Here is a 21495-nt window from a genome sequence, read left to right as displayed (position 1 = left end):
CCCACCCCAATTCGTCCCTTTCAACCTCCAGAACTGCTCCTATTTTATCAGCAATGGTTTTAATATCAGTGTCCGACCTGCTGTCCAGAGGGAGATTATATAGTCTAATCCAAAAAGGGTAAAATTTCAATTCAATAGAATCCGGTTGTTCATCCCCATGAATCTCTCCTAACAACAGCAATTGATTATCAAAGTTCCAAGGAGCTCCATCTAACACTTTCTCCTTATCACGCCAATGAATGAATTGTATGATAAAGAGGTTATTTTCAATTTTACGGAAAACTACATCATGTTTCAATGCCCAAATCCGTTTCAAAGTCCTTTGCATAGCATCAAAGTTATAAGATCTCACCGTTAGTAATTTCGCAACAATCGAAAGAGCAATTTTATTCTCTTGATCATCCGGGTTGGACTCGCTCAGTTCTGCGATATCATCCTCCTCGGACGTTATTATAAGATTCTACCACTTCTCCGCTAACTCCTCCGCCATCGATCGCCGGCAAACACCCCGCCACAGGGGAGAAAACTTGAACGCACAAGAGCACTTACTCCGCCCTCCGCAAGAAAGGAAACCCTATTCTCTAGAGCGAGACTCTAGAATTTACATTTTTTTTAAGTACATAAACTCTAATTTTCGGTTATTTGTACAATAATTTTTTTTATTTTATTAATAAAAATTGAAACAATAACAATATAATGTTTGAAAAATTAATTTGCAACAAAAAATAGGTAATTTTCTTGCACATTTCATATTTTATCATTAAAATTCTTAGATTAAAAAATCTAAAATATGTTAAATGGGTTGGTGGATTGTTAGCGGGTAAAAAAGTATCATCCATATCCGATCCGATCCGTCACCCGCTTCTCATTCATTTAATTCGGGTTTTCGTCCATTTATGTATAGCGGGTGGAACAGGTTAGTGGATATGCACTAAATATTGCCATCTCTACTATTAGGTGCCGTTATGCCAACTGTAATACGGAGTAGTAGAGGTGATAAAAAATCGGGCCGGGCCTTAACACAATTTCTTGTGCCCAAACCCGCAAAAAAGTGGGGGCCTTGTCGGGCCAAAACGGGCTTTGCGGGCTTTTTCAGGCAAAGTTCGGCCTTTTTAACTAAAAAGGCGTTTGTTATGCTTGCCCAAACCCGCCTTATTTTCGGGCCGGGCTAGTAGGTCAGGGCAATGTTGATCGCCTGCTCTACGGAATAGTAGGTGAATTTCAAATGTGGCAAAACGTCCTAATAAGACAAAAGGAAATGACCACTATACCCATAATAAATGACTGAAAAGACTTTTATACCCTCATAAGTTTAAAAAAAAAAAAAATGGCGATGAGCATAGCCCTGCCTAGTCCTAGTGCCTCCTTTCTCTGTGAGTTCTCCATTGAAGTGCACTTAACATCGCACTTGACGTTTTCCATCGAGGCATTGTATCCCCCATTGAAGCAGTTTCCGAGGTAAATTGTTTCTTTTAGTAATCATCATATCAATTTCAAAGTCTCAATTATTGGTTCTAAATACTAAGATTATGAAAACAAAATTATGAGCCTAATTTGATGATTGAATCACATATGACATATCCCTATAATTATGTGATTTTTCGAATCAAATTTGGTTGCTAAATTCAATTTAAATTATTTTTTTTTTTTTTTTAAAGGATAATAACTTGTATCAAATTTTGGTTTGAGTTTAGGAAAGTTAAAGTCTTTGGCCTTGTTCTGTTCTCTCTCCTCTTGGTTGTTGAATTTGTGCTAATCTAATTTAATTATAACTAGCTGGTCATGCTTATCCTACCTCTCAGAGTTATTTCAGTTGACGTTCTCCGTTGAATCTAATTTTTGTATCCCCAGCTTCTAAGGTAACTTGTTTGTTGTTATTATCATCATATCAATTTCACAATCTAATTTTATTATCACTGCTTTAAGTTTAGGGTTCTAAATTTTAGATTATGAAACATCATAACCAAAATTATGACCCTAATTCGATTATTGAATCAAATATCCCTAAAATTATGTATTTTTTCCCTTGGTTGTTAATTTGTGCTAATGTTGGTCTGGATTGTTTTGATTATGTTTTTTTTTTACCTTGATCTTGTGAGTTTTTATAAGGAATTGATAATGTGGTTGAGTTTGATTTAAATCTTATACTTGATTAAGGTATCTCGAGAAAAAGGGTAGAAATTCTAAATTTAATTTCAGAATTTTGGTTTAATGTTGCTAATCTTTGATCTCCAATCTCAATCACAGTATGATAGTTCTGGTTGCTATTGCACAAGATGTTGAATTTTTTGTTGTTTTACTTTTGCTGTTATTGTTGTCTAATTTGTTGTTGTTGTTGTTGTTATTGAGGTTAAACGAGGCGAACCCAATCTGACATGATATGGATATGAGGTTGAAACGTTGTACCAGCACCACTACTACCTTGCAAGAGGACGTTGATAATAGAAACCTTGATAGACTTACTTGCCTATCTGATGAATTGTTAATTTATATAATTTCTTCACTTCCTACTAAGGATGCTGCTGCTGCTTGCGCCTCGTCTAAGAGGATGATTACCAATATATTCCATTCGCTTACTCACCTCAACTTTGATGATTCGCCTATAAGTCATTGTTCGGTGACACCCTATGCAATCGAACGTTTCCCCACTTTTGTCGCCTTTGTAGACTCCGTTCTCCAATCATACCACTCTCGCTATCTTACAAGCTTTAGTCTCGGAGTGGGTGCGCCCTTTCTTGAGAGGTCCAGGGATAATCACAAGCATAGAGAATATAGGTGTTGCAACGGCTTTTGTCCAGACTTGAAATCCACGCATATTAATGCGTGGATTTCTTTTCCTTTAACCTTTTCTGGACTCAAGGAGCTCAACCTCCGTATTCATGTGAGGGAAGAAGGGGTTATTCAGCTGCCACCAGAAGTTTTCAAGTGTGAGACATTGGAGATTTTGAAGCTTGATACTAACCTTGGTCTTGATCAAGCTTCAACCTATACATCCTTCCGTCTTCCTAGCCTGAAACTACTCTCCTTACATGCTGCTATGATTCCCGACGATGGCCTTGTGACAAGGCTTGTTTCAAGCTGCCCTATACTTGAGGATCTCACTTTGCTTGCAACTTGGAAACATGCCTGTTATATAAGTATCTCTTCGCCTTCTCTTCGGAGACTATCTCTGGAAGTGTTGAACAAATTTGAGGAGCATCACAGCAGTGACTTGGTGCTTATTCTTACTCCTAATTTGGAGTATCTTTACTACGGTGGTGATTTAGCATCACATTACAACATCATAAACATGGATCGCCTTGTCAAAGCAGACCTTGTTATTGAAAATGACTCCTTGGAGATTACATTTGAGGTTTCTGGCCAAGTAAAACTCAGCCTTTTGAGGCCATTGTCTAATGTTCAGCATTTGACTGTGAACGATACATTCTTAGAGGTTTAATTTGTCTCAATTTCTGATCTTGCCTCCATTCTGTCATCAATTTGATTTTAATTGATTAACTGACTTGACTGCTTGTTATCTGTTGATTTTAGGAATTAAACCATAAAGAGTTAAAGGATCAACTGCCCGTGTTTTGTTATTTGAAGTGTTTAGAACTGGGTTTCAATGAAGGTAGCTTTTGGGATAGTATATTGTTGGGATTTCTTAATCGTTCGCCTGTCTTGGAAACACTTGTATTCCCTGAGGTTAGTGTACATGTCGCTTTGTTCTAACTTGATATATTTTCACATACATGGATTGAATTCAGGAATGATTTAACAAATTTACTTTTATTATCATCTAATTTGCAGGGATTAACTGTATATCCTGAGTTATATGACGAGGAGGAACTTGCTTCAGAACAACAGTTTTGTAGAACAGCTCTGGTAGATGTTCCTACATGTTGCAGATATCATCTTAAAAAAATTGTGATTAAAAATTTCTTGGGATATGACAGGGAAATAGATTTGATCCAGTTTTTCCTGACAAATGCATTAGTTCTGGAGAATTTGGTCTTATACCCGGATCCCAGTGCAAATGTAGATCAAATGATGACAGTTCAGAGCACATTGCAAAACTTACCGCGTGCCTCTGTCACCTGTTCAATTCAAGTAGTGTAGATTTGGAAGAATTGCTCAAGCGCCTGAGCTTGAGTGCAAATTGCAGAAGTTTCCAGCGGCCTCTGTCTCCTGCTGGATTCAAGTAATGATCGAGGAATTTGCACTGTCCTGAGAAATGTTTATCTTCTATTTATTTGCCCTGGTTTATCTATATATATGTAAACAATATTTTGATTAGTTATGGAGTAAATTAATCATATTTATAATTTTACTCACATTCAAATACTTATTTACTGAGATAAGCTGCGCTGTAGGAAATTTTTCTACTTTGTTGGTAGGTTGGCTGTATGACAAACTGGCCTAATAAACCACACAAATACTAAACAACCTAGACAACCTCACCAAGCTGGGCATGGCACGAGCCATGAAAAACTTGACAGGACAAACTTCAAGACAAACTAATATGGAGGTTGGTAGCATACTAGCATGTAACCCGATGATACGTGGACTGACCGGCCGCTAGGAACTTATTGACGACATGACTAAGTAAAAATTAAGTTCGTATTTGATTTGAGTATTTTAAAAGAATTTCGTGATAAAATAATGGTTTATGTAGCCGACTCCTGCCTATTACTGAGAGATTTAGGTTTCCATGTCTTATTGTTGTTGCTACTCGATTTAGTAATTAACCATAGTATTATCCCATGAAAATTTGAAAAGAAGATTAGGAATAGGTGCATGTGAAAAAACTGTTTTGGAGGGACAAAAGAGATAAACAAACATACTACAAAAAGAATGCAAATTATGTTGAAATATGTATGCCAGCTTCCTCTAGTTGGAAGGACCACCCTTTATTTTTGTAATTACTAAATTTAGAAAGTCCCATGTTTTTTACCTCTTTATTCTCCACTAACTCTTCTGAATTTTCCAATCATTTTTTACCATGCATGTTACTATTATGTTACCACTAGCTTTTCATGTTTATGATATTGACTTGTGTTTCACCTAATTTTCCACCCTCTCAAGATATAGTAATACTACGTAATGTCTTTTGCGTGTTTTGATTAATTCTTGTTTTAATTAAAGATAAAAATGAAACATATACTCATAAGTCATAACGTATAACTAATTAGGCAATATAACTATCGCTCTTTTGAAAAAAAAAATCACTCGATTATAATAAAAGTGATCAAATAAAATTGATTGACTCTAAATTAAGACCTAAACTATATAAAGGATTAGAGAGTGATGGATAGCTCAAGTGGCTAGAGCTTCCCTCCCGATTCCAGGAGATCGTGGGATCGATTCTCACCCCCGCCTTTGTGGCTCTCTAAACACCAAAAAAAAACTATATAAAGGATTAAGTCGATTAGATTGTAATTAGTTAGTGAAGAGGTTTGGATGATATTTGTTTTGTGGAAGACTATAAGCAAATCCCCACCACAATCACATGTTATTGTCTTGTGCTTGGAATTTGGAGATGAAAATAAGAAAGATGTAAACTGATATCCTTCGTCGATCAACTAAATATAAGTGTATTATCAACCAAAATTATCAATTATAATTCATGGTACAAATCTTTACAAAAAAATAATAATAATAATAAATAAATAAAAAATAATAATGTACAAACTTTTAATACTACCTCCGTTACATATTATTTGCAACGATTTGACATAAAGTAGAGAAGAAAAATGTCTAATCGTTGCAAATAATATGTAACGGAGGTAGTAAGTTTTATATAGCCCAATAAGTTTTTATTGTGTATATACCAAGTCATCCTCATATTTGGATTTTAGTTCTCTATATAACATGCATGTTAATATGTTATATATTTCTATATGCTAATTATTGCTACCTAAAATTACTTAGCTTTTAACTAGCTATGTAGCTATGAGTTAATTGATTGTACTCTTTAACCTCGTTTATCTCATTGCACTACTACAAAAATGGCCAAAAGAATCAGTAAAAAGATTTCAGAATTGGGTTTAAGAAACCCCTTTATCAGAAAAGGGGTTTCTCAAGTTAAGCAAACAAACCCCCTACAAAAGGTGATTTCTCTAAGAGACTTCTTAGGCCAATTTTAAGAGGTTTCTTTCCATGTTTTTGTAGTGTTACATTATTGTTCAACAAAAATTCATTCTAATCAATAATCACTGTCTTGTATTTTGAATGAACTTTCTCGATCACATTTTTATGGTACAAGACTATACGCAACAAGTATATAATTTTGAACCCAAAATTACAATGCAATAAGTTAATACACTGAATTGTTGCATAAATAGAAATAGTGTAATTAGTATGACTTGTTGTAATACAGGTCATAACGCACTAAGGTATAAGACTATTAGTTACGCAGAGCATAAAGTAGTAAACCCAAAAATTACGCGTTTATTATAAAGAGGATAGTATATATGAACAATCTCGTCTGATTATGATTCCACTTATAAGTCTTCATCACACAAATTAAACATAATTAGTCAGGGAAGAGTGGGTTGGTTGGATGTTGATTCTCAGTTTCTCACACAAAGTGAAAGCAAAAATAAAGGTGTAAATTTAACTTAGGTTTATTGAACTCAACCCTACTTTTCCCTATAATAGAAAGACTATATTTCAGAAACTTAAAAGTTGGTTAACTTAAAATAGACAATATGAACTATATATAACACATACAATTATTGTTATTAAAAAACCCTTTTTTATATCAAAAAATTAAATAAAAATAAACCCTTTTTCTTATTACATATAGTTATGATTTCTTGCTTGAGGAGTAGAAGTGAGTTTAAGAAGTAAGAAAGAGAAATCAAGAAATCCAAATTAGGGCTGATTTGTGTAAATTCAGGAAAAAAAGAGTAAGCTTCTAAGACTTTTCTGCTACCTTGATCATCTCTTCAAATGGTGTTAATGAATTAAAGGGCTTTTTAATTATTATTGTTTCTTTTTTGTGCCTTTTTCCTTATTTTTTTTCCTAGAATTTGATCTCTTTCCCCTTATATTCCTGTTTTTGATACCCTTCATCAATCACACCTAAGGCGCGGTTTAATTAACTACAAGACGCGGCCTAATTAGCTAACTAAACCATTTGTTTCTTTATATTTCCAGTTTATGATCATAATAGTATGGTATTAAATGTGGTGGTTTATGCTTGTAAATTTTTTTGGAGGATGATGGTTATTTTTGACAAATTTACTTAACATGGGCTTTGTCTTAAACCTTGTAATATGTGAGTTATTTTTTTGTGGTTATTTTTGACATATTTACTCAGCATTTTATGTACTTAGTAACATTATATTTCCCTCAAATAAATTGGAAACAAACCTAGCTAAGTTTATTTCTTGAATTATTAACATACATAATGATACAATACATTTATAACTTTTTTTTTTTTTTTTTTTGGGAGGAAGAAAATTGAGCAACACATACACCATGGGAAGGGGAAAGATAGAGATGAAGAGGATAGAGAACAGGACTAATAGGCAGGTGACCTACTCGAAGCGACGACAAGGGCTAATGAAGAAGACCAAAGAGCTTGCCATTCTTTGTGATGCTCAAATTGGTCTAATCATCTTTTCTGGAACTGGAAAACTTCATACTTTTCCTGAATCTTCCAACAGGTCAATGTCAATTAATAATGTGGATTATTATTCTTATTTAATTAGATTTAATTGAAATCAAAGTTATTTAATTTTAACTTCATCAATTGTTTTTAATAAAATTTTACATGATTTTCTTGTGCATCTTATATAAGTATGTAGCTAAGCTAGCTAGGGTTTTCCTCTCATCAATTACTTTTCTGATGTTTTTTCATGTGGTTTTGAAATGATTACTTTTACTCAGTTTTATTTTAATTTAACTGCAGATCTCTGGAGATCTTTGACCAATTTCATGATGTCTTTTTTTGAAAAAAAAAAAATTATGTTATTAGAATTAATCTAATTTTTCTTACCCTATTTTTTTTTCTTCTAATATATATGCTGTTTTGTTAATCATAGCATAAAAAACTTGGATAATCCTGACTAAAATGATTAATCCATGTTGTTTCAAAAAAAAAAAAAAATGATTAATCCATGTGATGTACCTAAGTTATAATTCGATCAATTTCCAAATATTAATTTTGATGGGGCGATAAGTATATTATTACTCTACTAATCAATTAATACAATTTATATAAATTCATTTTATTTGTTAATTTTGCTAGGACCTTGATGTTATATAATTATGTAACAATGTAACATAAACACATTCAATTAAATTGTTGAATAATAGCTCAACTTCCTCAATGCTTTCTTGACCTATTTGTGCTTTTGATATCGACTCTTAAGTTACTCGATTTGTAGACCCTTGAACGAGTTTTTATTAATCAGTTGTGTATAACTTGATATTGACTACATGGCCTTAGTGTCACGGTATGAGTGTTTTTTGTACGAGCTAAGGTACTCTTAATTTTGACTGTATGGCCGGCGACCTAGAGTGATCGATCGAGCTTATAAAGGTGTTATGTATGTTTGCATGACAGCAGTCTAGAGCAAACCATACAGAGGTATTTGAATGTTCAAGGCATTCAGCTCCCAGTACAGGATAATCGGGTAATTATTAATTACAAACACGAAAAATTAATTAATCCCTTGTTTTTAATCCAATATGATCATGACTAGCATGAATTTTAATAAGTCTAATATAAAGAATAAATGTTGGATTATACCTTGTACAGGCAGAACTATTTTCGGAGCTGCAAGCGTTAAGGGAAGCCATTCACAACGCCGAGCAAAGCATAAGGAACTACTTGGGTGAGGATTTGGGTCCTCTACCCCTTGAGGACTTGCATAAACATGAACAAAAGCTTGAGTCTTCCTTGAATGTTGTTCGAGTTCGAAAGGTGATTAATCTGTCTTTTTTTTCTGACTTAATTGGTTTTTTGGATGAACCTCAAGAAAATTCACTGCTGTTTAATATTTTCTCTCTTTTTTTTTCTTCATGTACTGGAAGAAATGGACTATAAGTCTTGAGATTTTATTTAGAATTTTGTTTAGTAAAAAAATGTGTTTATAATCATGTCAAAAAATTTCTGAAATAATGTTTAATTTCTGGTCTTCCAGAACCAGCTCATGCAACAGCAAATGGAAAATCTTCGCAGAAAGGTTATTCAAATTAATAAATGATTGTGTTTGTACTAAATTCTATATCCATTTATGCTAGGACTAATTCTAATTCTCTTAACCATAATTTCTTTAAGCTAATTACATAATTTTATTATTCATATTGGGTTATAATTGATTGTACTGCAGGAATAATTGTTGCAGACTGACAATGGAAACATGTATCATTGGGTAAGCAAGTCACAATAAAACTTACTCTTCTAGACCGCGTTTATCTTTATAAAGAAATTAATTTGATCTCATTCTCATAGTTGATGGGAGGTGGACAACTTCAAGAGCAGCAGCAGCAGCAGCAACTAATGGGGCAGATGCCGTTTATCTATGGAGAAGACCAGCCAAGTAGCAGTACCGTACTCCAGCTTGGTACTTCATCTTCATCGCCTCATCAGTATTATCCTTACCGCCTTCAACCCACTCATCCTAACCTTCAAGACTATGGTAATTCTTCGATATTCATATTCGTTTTTCAGTATTCATATATTCTTCAATAGATTATGATATACATTATACAGTATATATTCTCATTGTTTGTCCTGTTATTTTGCAGAGTGAGTTGTGTCCAAAGCAAGGCTATGCGCGTGGGTGTATCAGTTCTGACAGAATGAAGATGGATATGCTTCAAGTGTGGCTTAACAGTTTTAGAGTTAAATACGGTTTACAAATGTTTGCTACTACATAAATCTTGTTACATAGTTTACAAATTAAACCTGTTTTTAGTCTCAGGAAATTATCTCTGATGTATGATTTTCTGATTGTTGTGTACTGTGTTTTAACTTTTATCATTTGATTTATGAAGAGTGTGTGTAGTTTATCTCTTGATATACTTGCTCCCTCTTTCATCATGACCCTTAATCGGAAATAATTCATCTTGTTGTAAAGACATCTTGATGAGATTAGATGATAACAGTGTGAAACAGAACCTGAAAATAAGTGTAAGCAAGCCCTGTTGGCTTGATCTTGCAGATAACAAAGACCAAGAGAACGGTATTCAGATAACTTGCAGAGATGCAAAAGTAACAAAAGTTACAAAACTAAAACAGGAAACTATGGGAGCAAAGGAGACGGTTTTTGGAGGCAAAATATGCCTATGATGCTATTACTTGTACTTATTTGTTCAATTATGTTTGCTTTTACATAGTAAAAAAAAGTAAATTCATCTCCACTATTACACCGTGTACGTACCTGTCCGAAATTAATAGTCAACATATAAAGATGACAATAGAGTCTTTTTAAATAAAAATAAAACGATGGAAGAAAGGAGACATAAGTAACCCTTTGAAAAAGATAAAAATATAAAATTATGTCACGTCTTTGAAAATGAAAATTTGGGGCAATTTGAAGACTAATTTATATCTTTTAAGTTTCCATCATTATAGTAATAAATGACTTCTAAATTAGTGATTTATTTAGGCTTGCTAACCTTTGTGGCAAATCAATCAAGTTAATTGTTTTAAATAGCAAAATGTGACAGGAATAGCTCATGGATTAACCATGTCGAATGTTACTTAGAAGACTGATATAACCTTAATTAGAAATTATTAAGTATACCAAATTACCAACTACCAAGTCTCCCTCATATTTTGGTTTTAATTCTCTAACTTCCATGTTTTTCTTTGTGCTAATTATAGATACCTAGAATTTACTTGTAATTAGCTAAGAAGCTATGGACTATGATTTTATAAGAGCATAAATAGTGTTCTGTATATACAAAATCATACTTTGTATTATACTCGTGAATTAAGATTTGTTTTACTCTCTAATCTCATTTTTTATTTATTCCAAGGACTATGTTATTATGTTTGACATTCCCAAAGTACCAAGACTATAAGCTACACGTAGATAATTTTGAACCCGAACCACACGTTCTATACAAGGTACCCAGGTTCTTCTAACCGTGACTTGTTTGGAGTATAAACAGAAGCAGTGTAATTAACCGTGACTTGTTTGGTATGCCGCATTGCAACTTAGGTCATACTGCACTAACTTATATTTACCAATACTGATCTACGTAGTATAAAAAATGAACCTAGGCAAGACCAAGCACATCTTAAGCAAAAAGTATGAACATATCTCAGTTACCTGTAGCGAAGAACAATAAAACAGATATTCATCAAGGGCAAGAAAAGTATAAAAAGATAAATAGGCTGTGAATAAAAATGCAGACCAAGATAATGTATTCGCCATCAAATTATTAGTTTTATATAAGAAAAACCATTAGCAATTTCAGGAGTTGGACTAGCATTATAACATCAACCATTAAATTACGATAGTTATCACAATAACAATATCACACCATATAATTGCAAGGTTCATCGCATATTGTTTCAGGAACATCCTCACTTCTTTCCACTCTTCTTCAGTCCTGAGCCTCCGAACTGTCCCTTCTGAGATGCCTTTGCTCTAAGTTCTTTAAGAGCCTGCTCAAGACAAAGAAATCAAATCATATAACTGTCTTTCCCACAAGCCACAACACCTAGGGAAAAAAATCCCAAGTACTCACCTTCTCCTCTTCCTTCTTCTTTTGAAGAGCGGCCTTGTCATCCTATATCACAAACAAATGAAGTCATGAAAGTATTTCAGCAAAAATGGATCCAGATACATAATACTGACAAAGTCCTATTCATATCACACATACCAAAATATAACAAACATGACATGTCCCCAATAGAAGAAAGAAATTTATAAACAGCTAGAAGAAGATACGATTTTACTTGAGATACCATGGAAAACCAGATACATGGCATACATCCAACATGAAGATAAATTAGCACATTTTAAAAAAACACTACTAGGAGATCCTTGGCATAGGAGGGAAATAACAAGAGCCTAATACTTGGTAACGGGAATAAGAAAAATTAATTGTTGCATTTCGGAGTAGGAGAACAGCTCATAGTAATGTTTCCCAAAGTAGCCACTTAGACATATGGAACAATTGATGCCTCACAAAAAATAAATATTAGGAAAGGTTATCTAGTAGAGGGCCAATGAAGGAAATGATTGATCAAATCAAGGAAATACAGACGTAGACTACTAGACTCCCTACCCTCATACCCTGTGTTAGATGTGGATCTCGTAACACTCGATTATGTGTCCTGGGATAGCATAGTTTAAACATAGTGCTAAAACAAAGCCACTACACTTTGTTAAGTGTAAGACTAACAATTTGGAGCAAAGATCATGGTAGCAGAACACATGGAATACTCAGTACACCACTTAACAATAAACAGTAGTCATAAGGTATGAAACCCAACCTATATCTTCACAGACAATGAATTGATCAATCATAACTCACCTCAATTTTTGAGGCAAGAAAAACAAACAACCGAGCTCTCACCCCGCCTTAGGTTTCTCAGTAATCATCATGGATCAACCAGGACCACTAAAGTTAACTAATTCATATACAAACTTAACTAAAAGATTTACTACATCCAGGGCAAACAGATGCAGTCTAGAAGTAAAACCTCGATCAACGAAGGATTGATGAACAGATTCTCGAGCCAATCTATACCTTTCTATCAAATCTCCGAAATAACTAAATAAGTATTAGCTCAATTATTAAGTTATAAAGGGATTAATTTCTGGACCTCCAATGTAAAAAAGTTCCACAAGTGACATAAATAAATAAATAAATAAATAAATAAATAAATAAATAAATAAGACACAAATTATTGATTTAAAAGCAAAAGACTGGGAAAATAACTAAATTAACATTCAAAGTAAGCTCAAAAACAGCAATCAAACAACTTTTCATTCGACAGCCACCATAAAAACAAATCAAAGCATAAGCAATACAGATCAAAACCTAATTTCCGATCCAAATCACAAACAAATCAATATTAAACAAAAAAAGATAAATATGGAAAATTAAATACCTCATCCAACTCAGTCTTATCCTTCTTAGGTTGCTTCAAAGGCTTCAACTTTCCACCTGCAAACAAAAATAGGGCAAAAATTGTCAGTTTCAAAGCAAAATTCAATGATCGATTCAAGATAATTGTCGAAAAAGAAGAGAGAGGAACCTTGCTTAGACATGATTGAGCGTTGTCTAGGGTTAGGGTTTGGTCTGGTTTTTGAGTTTGAGAATAATTGGGAATTTTTTCCAGAAAAGATAAACCCAGTAACCTCCCCTTTTCGAATTTATTTTCAACACAAAAAGTTAAAAAGTAGAGACACCAAGATATATAATAGCCGGACGTACCACCCACTTGACCCAAATGGAACATTGTGGGCATATTTTATCTTCACAATGGTTCTTTTTTAGTGATGGTTAGACTATGTTCTTGATTAGCGAATTTAATCAGTCAAAAGATATTTTTTTAAAAATAACCATCAAAAAAATACTTGAATGCATCCGAGCAATCGAGTCTTATTATCTTTGGACGGATGTATTGTGTACTACCTCCGATTTTTTTAGTTGTAACTTTGAAATATTTTATATCTCACAAATAATATTCTAAAGTTGCAACTAAAAAAATTGGAGGTAGTATAATTTATTTTTACACTTTAATAGTGGAGTATTTAGGGGTTTGCTCTGCTCTTATTAACCTCCACTTTTAATTAATGATATAAATGTAGATAGATTCGAAGAATATTGTGCATTATCAAAATTTAAGACCTAAACAAACTAAGGGTCTATTCTCTTACGTTGAAATTCAGTTCAGTTCAGTTCAGCTCAGTCCAGCTCCTAATTTTCTTCTCTTATAAAATATTCATTTCAGTTCAGTTCAGTTCAGCTCAATTCAGTTCAGTTCAACTGAGTTCAGTCAATGAGAACAGACCCTAATTCAACTTGAATCCCTTACCATCCCCCCTCATATTATTTGTCTCTCCAATTCCTTTTTATTTGGACACTCTCATCATCAAAAACAATTATTTACCCTCTTTTTAAGACGATTGGTCTTGAGTAAGCATCGCCATAAATTTGTAATTGTATCATAAAAAAAAATATTTATCTGATGTGAAAGCAACTTTTTCTTAAGGAATAGTAGAATGTCATTCATTAATTAATGGACAATCTTACATGAGAACATAAGAAGAGATTATAGGAGGGAAAAAGTTTGATTTGAGTGCAACTTGATTATATTTTAAATGATTAGAACTCAAATTCAATAGAATATGACTTGATACTTTAATATCCGAATTGAACCCAACCCACACAATTGACCAGCACATAGGGCATGTTCATATTTACTTAATTCCAGTTCACTTCAGCTCCAATCAGTTCAGCTCTTAACTCTCATAAAATATTCATTTCAGCTCACCTCAACTCCAATCAGTTCACCTCTTAATTACTCTCTCTCATACAATATTCATTTCAGTTCAGTTTAGCTCCAATCAGTTCAGTTCAGCTCAATAAATATGAACAGACCCATAGCCACATATTTGTAATACTCCGTACTAGGATTACATGCTTAAAACTATAAGCGAAATTAAGAATGCATCTCTTCAAAATATAATTACGATAGAAATTTATTAAAAGAAAAAATGCATGTTGGAGTTCCATACTGGCCTATTGGGCCCCTGATTTATTCGTTTTGGACAGCCATATTGGGCCTTTGATGGTTTATTATATAGACATAATAACTTCTTTATTTTTATTTATTTTTATTTTTTGTGTGTGTGGGGAAGGAATCATATTCTTTACCTTTAGAGCATCCACACTAGTGAGCAAAAAAAATTCTCTCATTCTCTCTCTACCCACTTTCTCTCTCTTCCCAACTAAATTTGCTCATGAGCATTTTTAGTGAGCAAAATTTATCCCACTAGTGAGCAAAAAAAAAAATGCTCATCAATCTCTCTCCTACTTTTTCACATACCCCACCAATATCTCTCTCTCTTACACATCACCCTATTAATATTTATTATGTTTTGGTTCAATGAATATTTATGGGTACTAATTACAATTATACTTTTATTTAATTTAATACAATTATTAAATTTTCATTCATAATATTGAAATTTAATCGCTAATTAACTATAAATGTAATACAACATAAAATTTAATTAGCGTACGAATACATTTAATACTACAAACCAATAACGAACCTAGATTTTAAACGTACGATTAATACTCTATTAAATTGTAATCTTACGATTTTTTTTACTCATTAATAGAACCATATTTTTATTCATTAGTGGAGGGTACTGTGGTGTCTCCGGAACAGCTTCTTCTTGGCTGACATCGTACTCAGAGTTGCTCCCTTCGGTAACGGGAGGAGTTTGTTGCTCAAAAAAAGTGTTTTCATTGTTGGGAATTTGTGGAGGTGTTGGTTGATGAACGGTGATTAGGGGATTTTTATCCTCCAATCACCGTCTGACAAGTGGACCAACCAGGTTCCGCCACGTGTCCTTCACGTAGGCCAATAGGAGCCTGCCACGTGTCAATCACAGATACGTCCTCTGCGGACCAATTGAGACACGCCATGTGTCCACCCATGCCAAATGGGAAAACCGGCCACCAAGGCCCAATCCTGTTTAGAAGCCCGGTCAGCCCTAGGTTTACCCTAAACCTAGAGAGTGGCACGCTTCTCAAGACTATAAATACTCCTCTTAATCCTCATTAAGAGGTAGAGACAAGACAGAAAGAGAGAGAAGATTACAAAAAATACATTAATTACACACAGTAATAACCGGCTGATCTCGCTAACAAAGCAGATTACCAGCACTAAGCACTCTCACCTAGAGAGACCTTATTACTTTAATTTCCGTATTAATTACTCCTTAATCAGGTACTAACTTGACCGTTGGAGGCGGAGCTCTCAGGAGTCTCCGTTATTTTGCAGGTACAGGCGTCCGGTTCCAGTCTCGGAATTGTAACTCTCCCGCAGGACATCAGGAAACCCCGAAACATTTGGCGCCGTCTGTGGGGAGAGTACTTCTGAGATGGCATCCAAGTCTGTACCGACTCCTGAAGAGAGGCGTCCCCTAAACGACCCTCAAGTTCAGTCGGACCATGACACCGAAAGTGAATTTGAAGTGGAAACTCATACAGCTCCAGACAGGACCCTAAGGGCCCGACGTACCCGTCATACCGAAAGGAGGGAACGGGAGCATCTTCAAACAGGAAGCGAGCCAGCAGGCGCCCAGCCTGCTCGGCAACAGCCGACTGATGGGTCTGCTCCCATCACAAGGAACGAACTCATGACCTTCATGAGGGGCTTCAAGGGAGAGATTCAAGAATTGATCAACAAAAAGCCGCCTGCTGCAGTCAAAGAGCAGTCGGCCAAAAAATCTTCCACTTCACTGAAGAGGAAGCCAGTTCAAGGGCGAGAGGCGACCCCTCATCCTAAATCCAAGAAGCGGGAGCCGCTTGCTCTTGATTTCACAAAATTCCGTCATCCGATGGGAAATAGGAAACCTGTTCGTCACATTCAGGCGGATGGGTCGAAGAAAACATACACAGACGCTCGTCTGTTGTTAGAACAGAAGAAGAGTGACCGACTGTCAGAGTCGGCCTCTACTTCAAATTTCCAAGAAAGTTTACAAAATACCTCGATGAGGCATACCCAGTCGTACCATGAGAGTCAGTCAGGCGGTACCTCCCGTCAGTCCGGCTTTCATAGTGCCCAGGCGGTACCAAACTTACCATTTGTGCCGCAACAACAGTATTTTATGCAGCCACCTCCATTTGGTGGACCTGCAGCAAAAAACGTCCAACCTATGGACTGGCAGCTACGGTTGCTTAGACTTGGTGAACAGCCGTCGGCCTTCTCCAAGGAAATTACTGAAGCCGCTCAACCGGCCAAAGTAAAACATGTACTAGTAGGCGCCTATGACGGCACTACTAACCCAGAGGACCATCTGATGGCATTCACCAACCTGATGTATCTTCAAGGGTTGGATGATCCCACCTGGTGCAAGTGTTTCCCAGCGACTCTCAAGGGAATCGCACAGCAATGGTTCGGCAACCTGCCGACTGGTTGTGTAAACAGCTTCAGGACGCTTGCTTACTTGTTTGCCTCCAACTTCGCCATGAACATCCCTGCGAAGAAAACGACCCTTGATTTGGGAACAATTCAGCAGGGCGAAAAGGAGGGGCTTCGTTCTTACATCAGGCGGTTCAACCTGATGAGAATACAGATTCAAGGGTTACCGGATGAGGTAGCTTATACTGACTTTTTTAGAGGTCTCAAAGACGGGTCTACCTTCAAATTTGACTTAGTTCGAAAAAGGGTGGCGACTCTTCAAGAGGCCTTGATTGAAGCAGAAGCCTATATACAGGCGACTGATCTGTGTACGATAAAACAGTCGGACGGGAAAAGGTTCGACAAAAGAGAAGGACGACAGAAACAGTCGTCCAACAAAGATGAGAAAAGAAAAGAGGTCTGGGCGGCTGATTCCTCTAAACAGCCGGCCCAGAAGAAGAAAAAAGAATTCAAACCATACTCCCCAAAGTATGTGTTTAACAAGGATAACCAGTTTATCCTAAAAGAAATAAAGGGACGGTTCTCAATTGAGAAGCCGGCCCCCATGAAGGGTTCTGCAAGCAACCGGAACCAAGACAAAATCTGTGCTTATCATGATGACGTTGGTCATCACACCAATGACTGCATCAGTCTCATGCGGTACCTAGACCGCTTGGCTGAGCAAGGTGAACTTGACACTTATGTCAAGAAATCTACTGGGAACACTTCCTCCAAAAAGCAGTCGGCCAAAAAGAATCAACATGCCGACAGCTCTGATACAGATGATGCAGTCGTCTACACCATTGCAGGCGGCTTCTCAGGAGGCGGCCCCACTATTAGGGGCAACAAAGATAATATAAGGCGGTTAGATGTAAATTCCGTTCACCAAGAACGGCCGTCCAAATATACGTTTCCTGAGATTGTCATCACTGAAGAGGATCTAGGAGGGGTAAGGGGGCCGCATGATGACCCTCTTGTTATTGAATGTAAAGTGGCCAACCAGAGAGTTGGCCGAATCCTCATAGATACCGGGAGCTCCTCAGATCTCATCAGCAGCAAATGTCTGTCAAAACTGAAATATCAGACGGACTGCATACATCCGGCCTCCCACCCTTTAATAGGGTTTGGAGGAGGAGTCGTCCACCCACTGGGACGAGTAGATTTACCCATTCGTCTGGGCGAAAAAGGGGAAGGACGACACATGGTAGTCCGGTTCCTAGTAGTAGAGGAACTCTCGGCCTACAACATGATTCTGGGTCGACCAACCCTGAATAATTCCAAGGCTGTTATAATCCCGTCTCTTATGCTGCTTAAGTTTGAGAAGGATAATAGAACAGTCGGCTCCCTAAGGGGAGATCAGAGGATGGCCCGAGAGTGCTATCTCTCGGATGTCAAGCCCACTGTTATGGCCACTGGGTCAAGTGGAGGAAAAACAGACCTTGACAATGTCAAGGAGAGTGCGCCTGTTCAAGAAACAGGCGACAAAAAGAGAAAGGCGTCACAGTCAGAGTCCGCAAGAAAAGCAAGAAAATAGCAATCATTGGCAGAGGAGCGGCCGGATGAGTTCCGCCCTCAGCCGGCTGGTGAGCATGCGGACCTGATCTTAGACGATTTACGTCCTGACCGAACAGTCAAAGTTGGGACGACTGCTCTGAGAAACCTTGGTGACGACTTTCACAACTTATTAAAAGAATACAAGGACATCTTTGCATTTGAAGTCCATGAAATGCCAGGCATTAGTCCTGATCTGGCAGTACATAAACTCGCTGTGGATCCGACAAAGAAGCCGGTACGGCAAAAGAAGCGGAACCATGGCGAAGAAAGAAGTCAGGCGGCAGCCGCCGAAGTTAAAAAATTACTTGATGCAGGATTCATTCGGCAATGTTACTTCCCAGACTGGGTTGCAAATGTGGTGCTTGTTAAAAAGCCGAATGGTACCTGGCGAATGTGTGTAGACTACACAGACTTGAATAAGGCGTGCCCCAAAGACAGTTACCCTCTGCCTAAAATTGATAGCCTGGTCGACTCAACAGCCGGCCATGCGTTGATGAGCTTTATGGACGCCTACTCTGGTTTCCATCAAATTCCTTTGTGGAAGAAAGATCAGGAGAAGACGGCCTTCGTCACTGATCAGGGGTTATACTGTTACACGGTCATGCCGTTTGGTCTTAAAAATGCCCCAGCCACCTTTCAACGTATGATAAACACTGTGTTCTTTGATCAACTTGGGAGAAATGTCGAAGCATATATTGATGATATGATTGTCAAGTCTAAACTACAGACAGATCATCTGTCGGACCTCCGAGAAACTTTCGCCACACTCAGGCGGCACCATGTCATGCTCAATCCCAAGAAATGTGTATTTGGAGTTGAGTCTGGGAAATTTCTCGGATTCCTTATCAATCAGAGAGGAATAGAGGCGAACCCTGAGAAGGTACAGGCGGTCATCGACATGCAGTCGCCCCGTACCGTCCGAGAGGTTCAGAAATTAACAGGTTGTCTGGCTGCCTTGGGGAGATTCCTAAGCCGATCAGGCGACAAATGCCTATACTTTTTCCAGGCAATTAAGAAAAAGGCAAGGTTTGAATGGGGGCCGGATGCTGAGACCGCCTTCCAGAAATTAAAAGTTCATTTGCATTCCTTGCCGAGGCTGGTCAGCCCTTTGCCCAAAGAAGTACTTTACATGTATTTGGCCGTTTCTGATCATGCGTTAAGCGCTGTGCTCCTTGCTGAAAGAGACGGCTGTCAGCTCCCGGTCTACTTTGTCAGTCACGTACTGAAAAATGCCGAGTTGAGGTATCCCCTAGTGGAGAAATTTGGTCTTGCACTCTTCATGGCTGTTAAAAAATTGAAGCCCTACTTTTTGGCACATGCAGTCGTCGTGTATACAGACCAACCTATCAAGCGGCCCCTAACCGTCATGGAGTCGTCAGGACGAATGATCAAATGGGCCATAGAAATTCAGAGCCTCGAAGTTACTTTCGAGCCTAGAAAAGCAGTGAAGGGGCAAGCCTTTGCTGACTTTATTGTAGAGATGACTCGTCCTCCTGACTCTCAAGTTCCAGACCAAGTCTGGAAGGTATATGTGGACGGAAGCTCTACTTCAAATGGTTGTGGAGCAGGCGTCGTATGTCAATCTCCAGAGGGCGACAGGTTTGAGTATGCTCTACGCTTCAGTTTTCAGGCTTCAAACAATGAGGCAGAATATGAAGCTTTATTAGCCGGGATCCGCATGTGCAAGGCGGCAGGGGCAAGAAAAATAGACGCCTGTTCAGATTCACAATTGATAGTGAGTCAGTACAATGGCGAATACGAAGCAACCCATCCGGCCATGATCAAGTATTTACAGGCGGTCCGACAAGCAGTCGGCTCCCTTGAGGATTTCCATCTGATCCAAGTGCCGAGATCAGAAAACAACCAGGCGGATGCACTGTCAAAATTAGCATCATCCGCCTCCTCCGATACTCCTCGAACTGTTTTTTGGGAAGTAATGGAGAAGAGAAGCATCGAGGAAAACCCTATTGGAGTCCTAGACAGAAGCTCAACCTGGATGGATTCAATCAGGGCATATCTGACAAACGGTACACTGCCGGATGATCCTCAACAGGCGGCAGCACTGAAAAGACGAGCCACCAATTTTGAAATTATAAAGGGAGAACTTCACAAAAGGGGGTACCTACAACCCTTCTTAAAGTGTGTTACTCCTGAAAAGGGACGAGAGATACTAGACGATCTCCACTCTGGTTACTGTGCTTCACATATAGGTGGAAGGACGCTTGCTCAACGGGCAAGGCGGCAGGGCTACTTTTGGCCTACTTTGGAAGCAGATGCAATGGAGATGGTGAAAAAATGTGACAAGTGCCAAAGGTTTGGCAAATTAATTCACCGTCCGGCTACTGACCTCACTACCATTCACAGCCCACTACCGTTTGCTAAGTGGGGCATGGACATTCTGGGTCCATATACGCCTGCTACAGGCGGCAGAAGGTATATACTTGTTGCCGTTGACTACTTCACTAAATGGGTAGAGGCGGAGGCTGTAAAGGGAATCAAGACGAAAGATGTAATTTCATTCATTTGGAAAAACATCATCACTCGGTTCGGGGTTCCCATGTCTATGGTTTTTGATAATGGTCCCCAATTTGAGACGCCTGTTCTCAAAAGCTGGTTGGGTGACCAAGGAATTGCACACTACTTTGCATCTGTCGGCCGTCCACAAGCAAACGGCCAGGTAGAAGCCTTTAATAAAATCATCTCAGACGGTCTCAAGAAAAAGATTGAACGAGCAGGCGGCCTATGGGCGGATGAACTACCACATGTTCTCTGGGCCATTAGGACGACTGAAAAAGGGGCGACTGGAGAAACTCCATTCCTCCTAACTTATGGTGCGGAAGCTG

General features: G+C 37.5%; 2 protein-coding genes and 2 long non-coding RNA genes across 4 annotated transcripts; 3 read left to right on the top strand and 1 right to left on the bottom strand.

Annotated features, from left to right (window-relative positions):
- The first annotated feature begins 1083 nt into the window (after positions 1–1083).
- On the top strand, positions 1084–4278 carry LOC110703353 (F-box/LRR-repeat protein At4g14103-like). The gene is made up of 4 exons (XM_021881151.1): positions 1084–1458; positions 2350–3433; positions 3532–3684; positions 3790–4278. Exons 2-4 carry the CDS (start codon positions 2381–2383, stop codon positions 4096–4098), a joined length of 1515 nt encoding a protein of 504 aa, XP_021736843.1. The 5' UTR covers positions 1084–1458; positions 2350–2380; the 3' UTR covers positions 4099–4278.
- Positions 4279–7464: 3186 nt separating this feature from the next.
- Positions 7465–9197, top strand: LOC110703109 (MADS-box protein FBP24-like). Its single transcript, XM_021880863.1, has 4 exons — positions 7465–7652; positions 8555–8624; positions 8750–8914; positions 9135–9197. Exons 1-4 carry the CDS (start codon positions 7465–7467, stop codon positions 9195–9197), a joined length of 486 nt encoding a protein of 161 aa, XP_021736555.1.
- A 92-nt stretch (positions 9198–9289) lies between these two features.
- LOC110703167 lies at positions 9290–9968 on the top strand. Its single transcript, XR_002507652.1, has 3 exons — positions 9290–9365; positions 9446–9632; positions 9742–9968. It is a non-coding gene; the product is annotated as an uncharacterized LOC110703167 (long non-coding RNA).
- Positions 9969–11341: 1373 nt separating this feature from the next.
- LOC110703352 lies at positions 11342–13367 on the bottom strand. The gene is made up of 4 exons (XR_002507670.1): positions 13214–13367; positions 13067–13122; positions 11695–11736; positions 11342–11611 (listed from the first exon to the last, which is right to left on the bottom strand). It is a non-coding gene; the product is annotated as an uncharacterized LOC110703352 (long non-coding RNA).
- Positions 13368–21495: the final 8128 nt, after the last annotated feature.

Source organism: Chenopodium quinoa, unplaced genomic scaffold, assembly GCF_001683475.1.
Source record: "Chenopodium quinoa cultivar QQ74 unplaced genomic scaffold, ASM168347v1, whole genome shotgun sequence".
In the NCBI taxonomy this organism is placed as follows: domain Eukaryota; kingdom Viridiplantae; phylum Streptophyta; class Magnoliopsida; order Caryophyllales; family Amaranthaceae; genus Chenopodium; species Chenopodium quinoa.
This window is presented reverse-complemented; position numbering and strand designations above follow the sequence as displayed.